At 48.7% G+C, this 15,426-nt stretch overlaps 2 protein-coding genes across 6 annotated transcripts; one reads left to right on the forward strand and one right to left on the reverse strand.

Moving 5' to 3' along the window:
- Positions 1–58: 58 nt before the first annotated feature.
- Positions 59–6,366, reverse strand: Fbxl12 (F-box and leucine rich repeat protein 12). Of its 5 annotated transcripts, XM_036192092.1 has the most exons (4): positions 6,089–6,366; positions 3,780–3,852; positions 1,965–2,029; positions 59–1,463 (listed from the first exon to the last, which is right to left on the reverse strand). In XM_036192092.1, the coding sequence occupies exons 1-4, from the start codon at positions 6,293–6,295 to the stop codon at positions 642–644; spliced, it is 1,167 nt and encodes a 388-aa protein (XP_036047985.1). In that variant the 5' UTR covers positions 6,296–6,366; the 3' UTR covers positions 59–641. The 5 variants fall into 5 exon arrangements, with proteins under 5 accessions (XP_036047985.1, XP_036047987.1, XP_036047986.1 ...); XM_036192094.1 differs by lacking the exons at positions 1,965–2,029; positions 6,089–6,366 and adding an exon at positions 3,965–4,430; XM_036192093.1 differs by lacking the exons at positions 1,965–2,029; positions 3,780–3,852.
- Positions 6,357–8,568, forward strand: Ubl5 (ubiquitin like 5). The gene is made up of 6 exons (XM_036192100.1): positions 6,357–6,537; positions 6,649–6,828; positions 7,125–7,191; positions 7,341–7,424; positions 7,583–7,620; positions 8,403–8,568. Exons 3-6 carry the CDS (start codon positions 7,136–7,138, stop codon positions 8,444–8,446), a joined length of 222 nt encoding a protein of 73 aa, XP_036047993.1. The 5' UTR covers positions 6,357–6,537; positions 6,649–6,828; positions 7,125–7,135; the 3' UTR covers positions 8,447–8,568.
- Positions 8,569–15,426: the final 6,858 nt, after the last annotated feature.

Consider the following 15,426-nt stretch of genomic DNA (forward strand, 5'->3'; position numbering starts at 1 on the left):
TTAAAAAAATAACAGTAAGTGCTGAAGAGGAGCAACCCTTCTTAATAAATGAATACACTTTGAAAAACCATTATTTTTCTTTAATAGTAAAATACTATATGCTGTAGAAAACTTGGAAAAGGCAGGATACAAAATACAGAAAATACAATTGAGAACTTTTTAGAACACTAGGACAATCCAAAAGCTTGTCTCCCAAGCATACAAGCAGACAGCCAGGCAGACCTCAGAGCCTGAACTCTGTCCAGCTGCACCCTGAAAATGACCCCTTTTCTGGGGTCCATTACAAACTAAGGCTTTCCAGGGCTCCAGTGTAGCTCAGGAGCACAGCAGTGCTGGCCAAACATGGGTTTGATCCCCAAGTACTGGAAAAAAAAGGGGGGGGGGTGTGAAGATTTGCAAATGAATCATGAGGTAGCTATGATGCCTATTCCTAAACGTGCGAAGTGTGCCTCCCAGAGGCTGGGTGACAAGGCTGAGGTCATCTAGATGACAGACAACCCCGGCCTGCAGGCCCAAAGGTCCTGGTTTTTTCCCTTGTGACCTTGTTTCCTCAAGCCTGATTAATTTACATGCTTCAGTTTGCTGCTTGGAAGGTCAACTTTAAAGCTAGGATAGGTCCCAGGGATGGATGGGTGATACCTTCACATCCACCAATCCATGGATTCTTTGGGACAGGCCCTGACAATAACCATGCAGTGGGGCAGGCCCTTGCATAGAACCTTCTCTGCCTCCTGCCCCTCCCAGCCCAGCCCTTGCACCTCAAGAACTCTGAGTTTAGGCATGGTGAGGCAGGAGGACACAAGCTGCACAGGTGTGGGCATCTCTGGAGTGATGAGAGGACCCTGGAAGCACAAGCTCTCCAGGGCAGGCATTCCCTCCAGGAAAACCAGGCCTTGGGCTGAGAGACCCCCAACGGTCAGCCGAATCTTACGCACATCTCGGAGGTGGCGGCTGATGGCCAGGAGGGTGCTGTCAGCTGACAGGGTACAGCCCAGTACCTCTAGCCTCTGCAGATAGCTGAGCTCCTGCAGGCTGGCATCCAGCCCGGTCTCAGTGACCCGGTAGGTGCCACCCAGCACCAGCGAGCGCAGGGCTCGGAAGCGGGTAAGGCCCTGCAGGTGCTCATCACGGAAGGCTGGCACTCGGTCCAGCACGATGCATTCCAGCAGTGGCAGCACTGTGGGGTCCTGCTCCTTCTGCAGCCAGATCATCGAGATCTCACAGCTATGCAGCTCCAGGGTCCTCAGCGTGCTGGGCAGGCTGGTGATGGGCACCATGCTCATGTCAGCCACATGCAGGCACAGGCGCTTCAGGTTGGGGCACTTCTGGCCCAGGGCCCGCATCAAGGCAGGGGATAGTTGTGGGGCCTGAGAGCCAGAGAACAGGTAACCGCCCAAGCGCAGCGAGTGGAGCCGGGACGCCATGTACCGGCGCAGAAGGTGCCACATGACTTTCGGACGCATCTGTAAGAGCCAGAGATTGGGATGACTGGGTGAGAGGTACCGGGTCCCAGAAGATTCACCTAGCTGGTGACAGACATGCTTCGGACCTGGGTTCTGGTGTTTCCCTGGGGTTCAGCTCTTCTGCCAGCTTCCTTCCCCAAATCAACGCAGTTTCTTTTGCTGGGTATTAAGACTCATTCCCTTAGCAGGGCGGTGGTACACGCCTTTATTCCCAGCACTCGGGATGCAGAAGCAGGTAGATCTCTGAGTTCGAGGCCAGCCTGGTCTACAGAGCGAGATTCAGGACAGGCTCCAAAACTACACAGAGAAACCCTGTCTCGAAAACCAAAACAAAAAGACTCATGCTCTTAAACCCAGCCAGCATATGGGGGAGGTTGAGGCAGAAGAATCCACAGTTCTGGCCAGCCTGTTTAGTTAATCAGTAAGCTCCAAGTTCAGTGGAAGATCCTGTCTCAAACACAAACAAATAAACAAGGCAGAGTCCAGGGTTGTGGTGCTCACCTTTAGTCTCCGCACTGGTGGGCACAGAGGCAGGGGGATCTCTCTAAATTCCAGGCCAGTCTGGTCTATATACCAAGTTAGAGTTACATAGTGAGACCTTGTCTTAAAACAAAATAAACACACACACACACACACACACACACACACACACACACACACACACGCAGAACAAGTGATTCACTGTTGTTGGAAATCCAGGATCGTATATATATTTAGACCATGCCATGAACTCAGCTATACCCTAGCTCAGATCATACACTTGTTTGTGGTGGTATTGGGGAATGAACTCAGGACCTTACACAGGCCAGGGAAACACTAGAACTAAGTCACAGTTCCAGGCCTTTTCTGAATTTGTACTTCAACACAGGGTCTAGCTAAGTTACCCAAGCTGGCCTTGAATTTATGATCTTCCTCCCTTGGCCTCTGTAGTAGCTGGGATTACAGGCTGTGCCAGGCTCAGCTTTATGGTGTAAGTTTTGTTGATCACTTTTTCAGAGAGAAATTAAATGTTTTTCTTTTTTTGATAGTTGCTGGAGAGACAGCTCACTCTTTTGAAAGGTCTTTGTGACTTTCCCCATTCTGTTACTATAAAGTTTCACTGGGTGGTAGGTAGTAAACGACACCTTTAATCCCAGCACTCAGGAGATCTCTAAAGTTCAAGGCCAGCCTGGTTGGACTTGAGGGTGTTCCAGGACTCACAGAGGAACCCTTGTCTCAAATAAATAAATAATTTCATGGAGCCGTTATGTCTGACCATGTATTTTAGGAAGCCTAGCTGTATTTTCAACCATGATCACTCACATTTGGCTCCAGAATAATTCTTATCCACTTTGAGGTTAGCAGTATAGCCAGAATCTATTGTGGGTTACATGAGACCCATCTCAAAAACCAAAACAGAACAACAAAACCAGAAAACTAGTAATAGTTTCAAGTTGCATTTATCATATGCTGGAGACCAGACTCTGGTCTAAACCATCTCCCTATGCAACTGGCTAAGTCTTCTACACACACCAGGCAGGCAGGTACTTTTTCTTTTTTTTTCTTGGTGTTAGGGATGGAGCACAGGGCTTCACCCGGGTCAAGAAAGCACTCTTTTAAATCCCCATGAAACTGAGGTCTGAGGGTTGCTAAAGAGGAGGTAAAGGCTAGTGTCAGGATAGACATGCAGGAAATCCCAAGCATGGACTCACTTCAAAACCAAAGCAAACCAGCTGGGCATGGTGGCACACGCTCTGCCTTTAGAGGCAGGGGCAAGAGGATAAAGCAAGTTTCAGGACAGCCAGAGCTGCAAACAAACCCAGTCTCAAGGGGGAAAAAAAACAAAAACCAAACACTTCCTGGGCCAGACAAGATGGCCTACACCTGTAACCTTAGCACTCAGGAGGTTGAGGCAAGGGGTAGTGAGTTGCAAGTACACGGCCCAGTCAGTAGAGTGCTTTCCTAGCATTCAGGAAGCCTAAATTCCATCCCCAGCCTCACAGAAACCAGTCACGGGAGCCCACGCTGGTAACCCCAGTATTTAGAAGGTCGAGGTAGATCAAAAGTTCAAGGTCATCATCCTCAGCATCCTAGGAAGCTGGAGTCCAGTCTGGGCTAGAGACCCTGTCTCAAAAAAACCTCCCCTCCCCCAAAGGAACAAACAAACAATATAGAAAAAGAAAATAAAACATAAGCCACAAATAAACAAACAAGCAAATAAATGAACAAACAAGAGCAAACAAACCCTAGAAAGCAAGACAAAGCAGACCCCACTTCTGTCCCAGGGCCGGAGGCTGGCTCTCCGCGCACCGCCCGCGGGTCCCGCGTACTGCATACCGTGTAGAGCGTCAGGTCGACGTGTCGCCACAACCACCGATCGTCCACCAGCCTCTTCCAGTGGTGACAGACCCTGGAGGAGTGGACCGGCCGTTAGAACGACCCCGCCCGCTGGGACGGGATTCGCATCTCCTGCCGAGCCCCTGCCCGGCTCTTTCCCCCAGGAGCGAGGAGCGGGGCCGCACCTGGAGATGCGGATCCGGTCCCGGACCGGGAGGTAGGAGAAGATCTCCAAGAGCACCAAGTCTGGGAGGTCGAACAGCGTCGCCATGGTCCTGCTGTCCCGTGCTTCCGTTTCCGGTGGTGGTGAGGCCCGCGCTCCCCTGAGGGCGCTGAGGTGGCCGGACTTGCCAAACCGGCGCGACTTTCGGAGGCTTGTCGAGGAGCCCTGCTGTCCCTTCCCGGGGAAGGGGCTGAGGCCCGGGACTGCACCGGCCCGGCTTCACCGCCGGCTGGAGCCCGGGACTGGTGACTGACTAGGCCTGACCGGTTCGGCCACCGGGTGGAACTGAGGGTAGGCAAACCCAGAAGGTGTGGCTAGAGCGGGGAGGGGGCGCGAGGCGGGCCCGGGGTGCGAGGCGGGGCCGGGGCCGGCCGGGGTGCGAGGCGAGCGGCGAACCGAGAAGGTGTGGCTAGAGCGGGGAGGGGCCGGGGCGGGCCGGGCCGGGCGCGAGGCGAGCGGCGAACCCAGAGAAGGTGTGGCTAGAGCGGGGAGGGGCCGGGGGCGGGGCCGGCCGGGGTGCGAGGCGAGCGGCGAACCGAGAAGGTGTGGCTAGAGCGGGGAGGGGCCGGGGGCGGGGCCGGCCGGGGCGCGAGGCGAGCGGCGAACCCAGGAGGCAAGGCTCGGAAGGGGGCGTCCCGGGGGCGTGGCCAGGAGGTGGAGCCAACTAGAAGCTGCAAACCCAGAGGGGCCGGGCAACCCAGGAGGCGTGGCTCCGGCAAGGAGGGGCTCAGGGCGGGCCAGAGCCAGGAGACGTGGCGAGCCGAGGCAAGCAGACGAGGTTCGGGCCAGGCGGAGGAAAGCCGCACGCCTGGCAGGCGAAGCTCGGGCGGGAGGGGAGTGGTCCTGGGGCGGGGCGGAGGGGAAGCGGCACACACCGAAGGCGGGGTTCTGGGGGAAGGGGAGAGGAAGGGAGACAGAGACAGACAAGAGACCGAGGGGAGGGCGGGGGAGGTGTTGGGGCACGGCATTTTGAAAAGACCGACTGAGTGGAGGGGTGTAGCCAGTGGCAGAGGAGCAGATCCAGGGCTGTCGGCCACCACAGGAAGGCGTGGCTTCAGTAGGAAGAGGCCAAGGGGCGCGTCCGGAAGGCTGCACTTGAGCTGGAAGAGGTTTAGGGAGGGGTCAAGGCAGAGTCCAGGCTGCCCAGAAGGCGTGACCTGGGCAGGGGAAAGCTAACAGAGCAGGAAGCCCGGAAATCATGACTTGGGTGGGAAGGGGCGCAGAGGCGTGTCAAGAACCAGGGGTCCTAGCTGGGGCCGACGACCAAACGTGTAAAGCCTAGCTCAGGCGGAACAAGGTCCAGTTTAGGGGATGGAGTCAAGTTTGGAATGGATGGGCGGCGCAGGCAGGGTTGGGGGACTGAGTCAAGATTGGAGGCGTGGTTAAGACCAGGGACGGAGCCCTAAAAGCATCTCTGGAGGCAGAAACAAGAAGAGCTAAGCGAGGAGCGGGGTGTGCAGGTCAGTGGGAGCCACTGGTTAAAATGCTAGAAGGCCCTAGGTTCGACCTCCAACACCAGAAAGAAAAAAAGGAAGGAAGGAAGGAAGGAAAGAAAGAGAAAAATAAGAAACTCCACTTTTCTGGTATGTATGCGCGAGGCTATGGCTCGCTCTCCAATGTGGGTGTCGGTAAAGCTAGGAAGTATTTTCGGAACAGAAAATCAAAATACTAATGACAGGAACCAGGACTTTATTCCAGACGGAAAGGTGTCATTGAGGCTGAGGGGCCAGCAGGACTGCCAAGCCAGGGAGGCGTGGCCACGAGCCGCAACAAAAAGAAAAAATAATGATTTTTGCTGCCTACGCATAAGGATAAATTTTGTATAAGAGGTATTAGCTAAGCACAAGGCCCTGGTAGATTTTACTTTTTTCCCCCCCTTTTTGAAACAGTCTTTCTAGAAAGCTCTGTCCTGGAACTCTCTGTATAGACCAGGCTGGCTTCTAACACACAGGTCTGTATAATACCAGCAACTTCCGAGGCTGGACAGGAGTATCACAAATTCGAGGTCAGCTTGGTCTATATACCAATACCCTATCTCAAAAAAAAAATTAAGCTAATTTTTAAAAATGAGTCAATAAATGCTTACCTTACTGAGAGTCCGATCCGCTAAGAAGGAATCGTTCAGTAGAGGTGGAAACTGGTTGAATTTAGGAAGGGAGGGATTCCACTCCCACCAGCTCTGGAGATTCTGTAATCTGGAACAAGGTGTTCCTTGAAGATCAAAAAGGAAAAACAAAACAAAAAAACAAACAAACAAAAAAAAGTATCTTTTCCAGTATGCTGTTTCCAACATCTTCGCAGGCAGGACACGGACCCATGGGGCGGTGTACAAGGCCTTCCCGTCCAGGATCCCGCTTAGCTTTCATCAACTGCAGTCTGCACCCCTAGGGTCTCGGAAACAGCCCCTGCCGTCAGAGGCGAAAGGCAAGCACAGGGTCCGAGACCGAGCTTTGAATGACAGCAGAGAGCCCGACGGCCACGGGACCTGCATGACTCCAGTTCCGGCCCTCGGCAGCCCAGATTCTGCGGTAGGAGGTTTGTCTGGGTTGGGAATGGCAGATCACCCCTCCTCTGGGGATCCTTTGGGTCTCTTCCACAACGAAGGAATCTCCAACTCCGCTTCCAATTCCGCTGTAAATCCACTAGGATCGGCTCATCAAAACTGCGCCACAGAACCACCAATCTTTGCTAGCCCGGAACCTGGAAGCATCTAAGGGCGGGTGTTTCCGTTATATCACTTCCGCTTCCTGTTTCCAGCCTTAAATCGGTCCGGGGCTCGCAGTCGAGCTAGAAGTTGTGTCGTCGATAAGCTCGAGGGGTTTAGAGGTGAGGGAGATAAACCGAGAGGCCCGGGATCACGGGAAGCGCCTGAGACCCGGGAGTCTAGGGGTTGCGGGAGGCGAAACCCGGGGTTTCCGGGGCTGGGCCTGCGGGAGGTAAGGGGCGGAGACGCGACCGTCTGGGGTCCCCGCCATCCAGACGCTGGACTGGGGCTGCTGCGGACTGTCCGGTGTTCAGGGTAGTGTGAACTAAGGACTCAACTCAGGAAAGGACTTTGGGCGCCTGGGCGACCCCCAAAGGCCTAACTCTGCTGCCTTCCATCCTCCCTCCACCCGGTGTAGCTCCAGCCACGATGATTGAGGTGGTTTGCAACGACCGTCTAGGAAAGAAAGTCCGCGTCAAGTGCAAGTATCCACCGAAGGGTGACTGGCAGTGGTCTCTGGGGCAGTTGGTGGTGTTGGGTAAATTGTAGTTAAATGACGTAGACGGGGGAGGCCTAATACCGTCTTCCTCGTTCTACCTCTTCCTTCCATTTACCTTAACTCCTTCGTGCCCAGCACCGATGACACCATCGGGGACTTGAAGAAACTGATAGCGGCCCAAACTGGCACCCGTTGGAATAAGATCGTTCTTAAAAAGTGGTAAGTGCGCGTTGGTCCTTATTAGACTAGAAAGTTTCCGTTGGGGGAGCCTCCGGCAGCCCCTATGAGGGCTCAGCTTGCTTTCAAAGACAAAAGCCCACCCCCACCCTTCCCCTACCCCACCAAATCAGTCTCTCTGAAAGGTATTTGTCCCGTAGGTATACGATTTTTAAGGACCACGTGTCTCTGGGAGATTGTATCCTTTTTGTGACTTTCGTGAAAGAATCCACATGCTTATCTTGAATTCTGGTTCGGTTACTGAAACCTGTAGGGAAATTAAGGAAGGTAGGATGTTTAACTTAGAATGTGGTCTATCATGACTACTGAGAAAATGGGAATTATGGAATTATTTTGTTGGTGAGGAGGGTGGTGGAATAATTTAACTTGGTTCAGAAGGATTTTGACATTCAGGTTCAAAATATTTATGACTGAGCACCACGTGGATGTTGGACAGGAAGTGAAGGTGGTGTGTAACTCAGATGTGATTGTAATTGACAACCAGTATGATTTCTTTTTTAATGGGGTGGGAGGGTCCTGGGTCTTTTGCCTGCAATTTTGTCTGCACCATACACATGCCTGTTGCTGGCAGAGGACAGAGAATGCTTCAGATTCCCTGGAACCACCATGCAAGTGCTGGGAATTGAACCCAGTTCCTCTGGAGGAGCAGCCATGAATGCTCTTCAACTGCTGAGCCTGATTATGAACATTTAAGAAAATGTATTATTATCATTGTGTGTGTGAGATGGAGTGGGGGAGGTACTTGAGAATCTGACTCTATACACTAGGGTTTGGTGGCAAACAACTTGGCCTTCTCCGTGGTCTTGAGGGCCACTATACGTTATAGCTTGAGTTCTTAGATCAAAGTGCCCATTCCAAAATTGCGTCCTTAGTCCAGGGTTTGGGTGTTGAGCCACAAGGATCCAGCTGTGAGTGGGTAGAGTCAGCCCTCAATGAAAATTCCTTAATACCTGTCTTCAGATGAAATCCATGATGGGATGAACCTGGAGCTTTATTACCAATAGACGGAAATTCCTTCTCCTTGTCTACCCTGCCTTCCTCAACCACCCTCTTTTGACACTGGTATAGATGCCCATTTTTAATGATTCACATGAATAAAAACTTCAATGCTGCTTTGTTGCTGTTATATTTGTATGAAAATTTTATCATAAGGGGAGAGCTGATATCTGGTGGTTATGGTTTTGAATATTGCTCCTTGAGGAAAGTTCAAGATTGACTGGAGGCTGGGCCTAGTGCTGCATACCTGACATCTCAGCAGTTGGGAAATGGAGGCAAAAGAATTGGGTGTTCCAGGACATCCTAGGATGAAACCTTGTCTCAAAAATCTGAAGTCATGAGGGAGGAGTAGCCTAGGAGAATGGGACCTAGAGCTCTGCTGTCGGCTTTGGGTCACTGATGAACAGAGATCTTATGAGTATTGTCACCCTCATAAACTATTAACCTGCATAGGGAAGGTAGATGTACTAGCTGGATCAGGGTCTGGCTTCACAAGCCTGGGGGGGACACCTGCCCACAGCAAATGGCTCTGGCAAGTTTCTTTACCCTCCTAATCCTCTACAATGGTTTCAGTATCTCCACCAAAACTAGGGGTAAGACATAGTCTCCGTTGTGAGGTATTAAAAGGTGGGTCCTTTAATAGATGTGATGGTTAACCTTCATTGACAACAGCATTTTGAATCACTCAGGACACACACCTTTGGGCATAATTCGGGCTTTTCCAGAGAAGTTTAACAGAGAGGAAGGCAGGGTAGACCCATCTTGAATTCATGGATAGTACCATTTTGGTCAGGCCTCGGTAAAAAAGAATGAGTTGAACACCAGCATTAACCACTCGGCTTCCTATCCGCTCAGCTGCCTGTTCCTGCCTGCATTCCTTCTCTGTCACAAAGGACTGTCTCCCTTAAACTATGAGCCAAACAGACGCTTCCCTTAATCTGCTTTAAAAAATTGTTTTGTATGTGGACAGGGGTGCCATGAGTTCAGAGAACAACTTGTCAGTCAGTTCTCCATATTTTGTGGATTCCAGGGATCAAATTCAGGTCATCAGGTTTGGGGCAAGAACCTTAACAGTAACTAATACAATAGATGGTTAGGTCATAAGAACTCTGCTGATGGATGGCTGAGTATGCCTTTTTTATTCACTCTGGCTCCCTGACTCTGCAGAGTCCCCACTAGCAAAGAAACTCAACAGATTTGGTCCAGAAACAGTAGATAAATAGTAGAGCTAACCTAAATAAAAATTATTGTCATGAGAGCCTCCTGTAGACCAGGTTAGCCTCGGAACTCCCTTTGTTAGCACCAGTGGTCTTGAACTCCTGCCTCCACCTCCCAAGTGTTGAGATTGAAGAGCAAGCACCACCATGCCCACTTTAGTATGGTCTTGTTTTTGGCTTTAAAGGAATTGTCAGGAGCTGTGGCTGCCAACACATGCATTGTCTTCATCTGCTCTTCCCAGTGTGGCCAAAGTTTGGAAAAGGGAAGTAAGGCTAGCTTTGTTTCCTGTAGTTTTAGCTGAATACTGGAGGCTCAGTAATTGGTGAAGAATGTTTTTTTGTTTTGTTTTGTTTTCTTAAGTGGGGAAATAGGTAAAATACATGCCCTACAAGCATGAGGACCTGAGTCTGATCTCCAGAACCCATGTAAAAATGCTGTGTACACTTTTTTAATCTGTGCAGGTGTACTTTTTTTTTTTTTTTTTTTTTTTTAAGAGACAGGGTTTTTCTGTAGTTTTGGTGGCTGTCCTGGATCTCACTCTGTAGACCAGTCTGGCCTTGAACTCACAGAGATACACCTGGCTCTGCCTCCCAAGTGCTGCAATTAAAGGCATGCACTACCACCTCCCAGCTCAGGTGTACACTTTTAATCTCAGCATTGAACAGGTAGAGACAGAAAGATCTCTGGGGCTTACTAGCTAGCCAGTCTAGCTTAATTGGTGCTCTTTAGTAGGTCAATGACTGTCTAAAAGGAGGTAGGTTGTGTTCCTAAGATGACACTCAGGTTGTCCTCAACCCTCTACACTTAGGCACACACAGAAACACAGACACACATACCTGTAAAAACAAAGCTACTTGGGTAGCCAAAGTAGAACCAATCTAAGCAAGAGACCCTATCTGAAAAAGTGGAAGGCAGCTAGGTATGTAGCTAGTTGGTAAAGTACTAAAATTGCTTTTATCAGATATTTTGTTACAGGAGTGAGAAAAGTAACACAATGGGCTACATAGTGAGATCCTATTTTTTAAAACCCACTATAGGGCTGGAAAGATGGCTCAGAGGTTAAGAGTGCTGACTGCTCTTCCAGAGGTCCTGAGTTCAATTCCCAGCACCAACATGGTGGCTCACAATCATCTGTAACAAGGTCTGGCGCCCTCTTCTGGCCTGCATTTATACATGCTGTATATATAATAAATAATAAAATGATTTTAAAAACCCCACTATATTAGGGTTCTGTAGAGAAACAACTGATAGAATGAAGTGCTCTCTCTCTCTCTCTCTCTCTCTCTCTCTCTCTCTCTCTCTGTGTGTGTGTGTGTGTGTGTGTGTGTGTGTGTGTGTTCCAATAGTGGCTGTCTCTCAGTGAAGGTCCAAGAATTCAGTAGTTGTTCAGTCCATGAAGCTGGATTTTTCAGCTGGGTATATATATGCCAGAATCCTGAAGAAGTAATTAGAGAATGCCAGTGAAGGAATGGACTTGCCAGTGAGAGAGTGAGTGAGCAGGCAAAGAGCAAGTGCTTCCTTTTTCCATATCCGTTATATAGACTGCTGGCCAGAAGGTGTGGCCCAGATTAAAGGTGGATCTTCCCACCTCAAATGATTCAATCAAGCTGCTTGGGTTTTAGTTAATTCCAGATGTAGTCAACTTAACCAAGGATAGCCATTACACCCACACAAACATAAATAAGTACATATTTACATATATACCATTTGGATTTAAATTTTTATTATGTTTTGAAGTGCATGTGTGTGTATGTGGAGGAGGTGGGCAAACACCCATATACCTTGGTGTACATGTGGAAGTCAAAGGAAAACTTGTAGGAGCCAGTTCTCCCCTTCTGCTCTGTGGGCCCTCGGGTTGGAACTCAAGTCATATCTTGATGTGAATGTTTGAGTGTATGTGTGCACCTGTGCCATGGCCTGCTTATGGAGGTCAGAGGACAATCTTGTCTGTCAATTCTAACCTTCTGCCTTGTTTGAACCATGGTGCCTTTGTTGTTCATTACTTGTACTTGAGGCTAGCTGGTTTGGGAACTGTATTAATCAAAGTTCTCTAAAGAAACAGAACTGATAGAAAAAATATATGAGATTTATTAGAGTGACTTACAGGCTTTGATTTGAGTAGTCCAGCAATGGCCATCTCCTGAGGGAAAGGTTAAGGATCTGGAGGTTGTTGAGTTCACTAGATGTCTCAGCAGTCCCAGTTTGGGGCTGGAGTCCCAGGGAAGTCCTAGAGAGCTGCCAGTTTCCAGTCTATGTTGGAATCTCAAAGAAGTGGGCACTAACACCAGCAAAGGATTGCTTCAGGAACAGGATAGTGTAGCATGAATTCGAATTGGTCTTATAATAAAAACCCAGAGCCGGATATTGGGATAAATGCTGAAAGATCAGAGAGACAAAGGAACAAGCCACTAGAAAAACTTCTCACCGCTGCCGAATCCTCAGGCTGAAAGAGAGGCAAGATCCTGTCTCCACGAATCCTCAGACTGAATGCCTCTGAGTCCTCAGCCAGAAGTTCCTATCTCCTGCCTTTTATGCCTTTCTCTGCCCAGCCATATCATTCATTTCCTGTCTCAATCTTCCTAGCTGGGATTGTGTGTGTACTTCCTAAATACTAAGAGCAAAGGCATGCGATCCCAAGTGCTGGAATTAAAGGTGTGGCTCTGGCTCTGTTTCTCTTTTAGACTAGATTAATCTCATGTAGTCCAGGGTGGCATTGAACTCACAGAGATCCAGCTGGATCTCTGCCTCCAGAGTGCTAGGATTAAAAGTGTGTGCCCTCACTGCCTGGCCTCTATATTTAATCTAGTGGCTGGCTCTGTCCTCTGATCTTTAGGCAAATTTTATTTTTTAGAGAACAAAGAACATATCCATCACAGGATAGATGGACTTGTCAGTGAAAATGAGGGCAAGCAGGCAAAAAGCAACAGCTTCCTTCTTCCATGTCCTTTTATGTGGGCTGCCACCGGAAGGTGTGTCCCAGATTAAGTGTGGGTTTCTGCCCTCAGATGACCTGGAGTCTCCTACCTCAAATTATCCAACTGTCTTAGGGTTTCTATTGCTGTGAAGAGACACTATGACCATGGCTGCTCTTATAAAGGAAAACATTGAATTGTTAACAGTTTCAGAGGTTTAGTCCATTATTGTTATGGTAGGAAGCAATGCAGCATGCAGGCAGACATACTGCTGGAGAAGGAGCTGAGAGTTCTTAGATCTTGACCGGTAGGCAACAGGAAGTGGTCTGATATTCTGGCATGCCTTGAGCATATATGAGACCTCAAAGCCTGCCTCAACAGTAACATACTTCCTCCAACAAGGCCACACCTACTCCAAAGTCACAACCTTTCACTAGTGCCATTCCCTATGAGCTTATGGAGGCCAATTACATTCAAACTACCACACCAACAAAGAAAACCCCACACAGGTGTATCAGCTGCTTTCTTTTTAGTTGATTCCAGATGTAGTCAAGTTGACAACCAAGATTAGCCATCACGGGAGCCTTGAGGACTTCTGCTGTCACTATCTCCCGGGTGTAGAAATGTTACTGGTTACTGGTGCTTGCCTGTTACTGCGTCCAGCTTTATGTTGTCTCCAGGTTTAGACTCATAACTTCACAACTGTGTATCAAAACACTTTACCATCAAGCCAGCTAGCTCTCTAACCTGCATAGTCTTTTTTTTTTTTTTTTTTTTTTTTTAAAGAAAATACCAGTAGGATAGCTGGGCTGGTAAAGGTGTTTCTACTTGAGCCTGATGAACCAAGTTCCAGCCTTGGAACCCATGGAAAGGTGGAGAGAGAGAACCAACTACATAGAGCTTATAACAGGATAAAGGTTTCTCCATCTTGGCTCAGCTGAAGCCATCTTTGGTTTCTACCCTTGCCCTAAAAAGTCCAGTGGGAAAGCACCCAACCCTGTTCTAGAAACTCAGGGTCTAAATGCCCCCAGCTAACTGTATGTTCTTGGCTTTTGTTCAACTGCTTGCTTGCTTCTGCTGCAACTGCCAACCAGGATGTAGTCTTTCTGTGTTCTTTGTCTTTAGAAACCTCCCTGTAATATGCATTCCAGACTGCTCTGTGGGAATTGTTTCTCTCCAGGCAGTCTCCAGCCATCTTAATACAGACTCTCAATTCAAACTTTGGTCGTGCTGAGTGGTCTCTGGGTTTTTATCCCATAACAGAGCTACATTTTGGCCTCCACACATGCACCAGGCCATACACTCAGGTCAGTAATAAACATTATTTGGCTTTGACATGGGGTTTGTTGTTTGTTTATGAGACAGGTTCTCAGTATGTAGCTCTGGACAATCTGAAACTTGAGTGTAGATCTGACTGGCATAGAACCTAGATATCCACCTGCCTCTACCTCCTGAGTTCTGAGATTATAAAGGCATGCACACCACACTGCATAAAATAAACACTTTTTCTTGGGGGGGGGGGAGTTGAGGATCAAACCCAGGGCCTTGCGCTTGCTAGGCAAGTGCTCTACCACTGAGCTAAATTCCCAACCCCATAAATAAACATTTTTAATGGAACTTTATGTGAATGCATTGAGTAGGTCTGGCTGGAAGAATGCAGTGAGGCCTTTTATCTGGCCTATATACTTCTGCCCTGGTTTGAAATAAGAAAGTAATGTTATTAAATCTGTCATGTAATTATGAAATTTCTTCATTACTAGAGTTTGAACTTAGTCTGGGCTATTCTCCCCCACTTTCTTATTTTTCCTCCTCCTCCTCCTCCTCCTCCTCCTCCTTCTTCTTCTTCTTCTTCTTTTTTCCTGTGCCTCTGTGTAACTGTGGCTGTCCTGGAACTCACTGTTGACCAAACTAGCCTCAAACGCACAGAGATTCTCGTGTCAAGTCATCAGGCTTGGTAGCAAATGCTCTTACCCACTCCTTGACCCTTGCTCTCATACTATAATTGCTCTGAGCCTTGTGATCGGTTTATTTTCACCCAGCAAGTTTTTTGCTGGCTAACACTTACCCTAGTCCTGTCCTAAGGCCTTTATATAGGGATAAGTCTTATGATCTTCACATTAGCAAGAGGTAGTATCACTTACCTACACTTTGCAGTGGGAGAGGCTGAGTCATTGAGGTTAAGCAGTTCACAGCAAGTGGTAGAGCAAAGCTTTGAATCCAAGCACCACATCTTGCTTTTAATCCCCTTTCATGAGTTCATTCCACTGAGTGATATCTTTTTGAGGTCACACAAGGGTCTATACTATTGATGAACTGGAATTGAACCCCACTGGTGTCTTTGAAAATCATTACATATCCAGGGCCAGAAAGATGAGTAAAAAAGGCACTTGCTACCAAGCCTGACAACTTTAGCTTGATCTCCAGAACCTCATGGTGGAAGGAGAGACCAGATTGCCACAAATTGCCTGCCAATTACACAGTTATCATGGCAGCCTCCCTTATAAGTGTAATAGTTTTTGTTTTTTGGTTTTTGTTTTTTTTGGTTTTTCGAGACAGGGTTTCTCTGTGTAGCTTTGCGCCTTTCCTGGAACTCGCTTTGTAGACCAGGCTGGCCTTGAACTCACAGAGATCCGCCTTCCTCTGCCTCCCGAGTGCTGGGATTAAAGGCGTGTGCCACCAATGCCCGGCTAAGTGTAATAGTTTTTAAAAGTAACTTTTTGGTTTTTAGAGACAGGGTTTCTATGTGTAACTCTGGCTGTCCTGGAAATCCCTCTGTATACTAGGCTGGCCTCCAGTTCAGAGATCCTCTTGCCTCTACCTGCCAAGTTCTAGGATTAAAGGTGTGTGCTACCACAACT

This window comes from Onychomys torridus, chromosome 7 (assembly GCF_903995425.1).
Source record: "Onychomys torridus chromosome 7, mOncTor1.1, whole genome shotgun sequence".
NCBI lineage: Eukaryota > Metazoa > Chordata > Mammalia > Rodentia > Cricetidae > Onychomys > Onychomys torridus.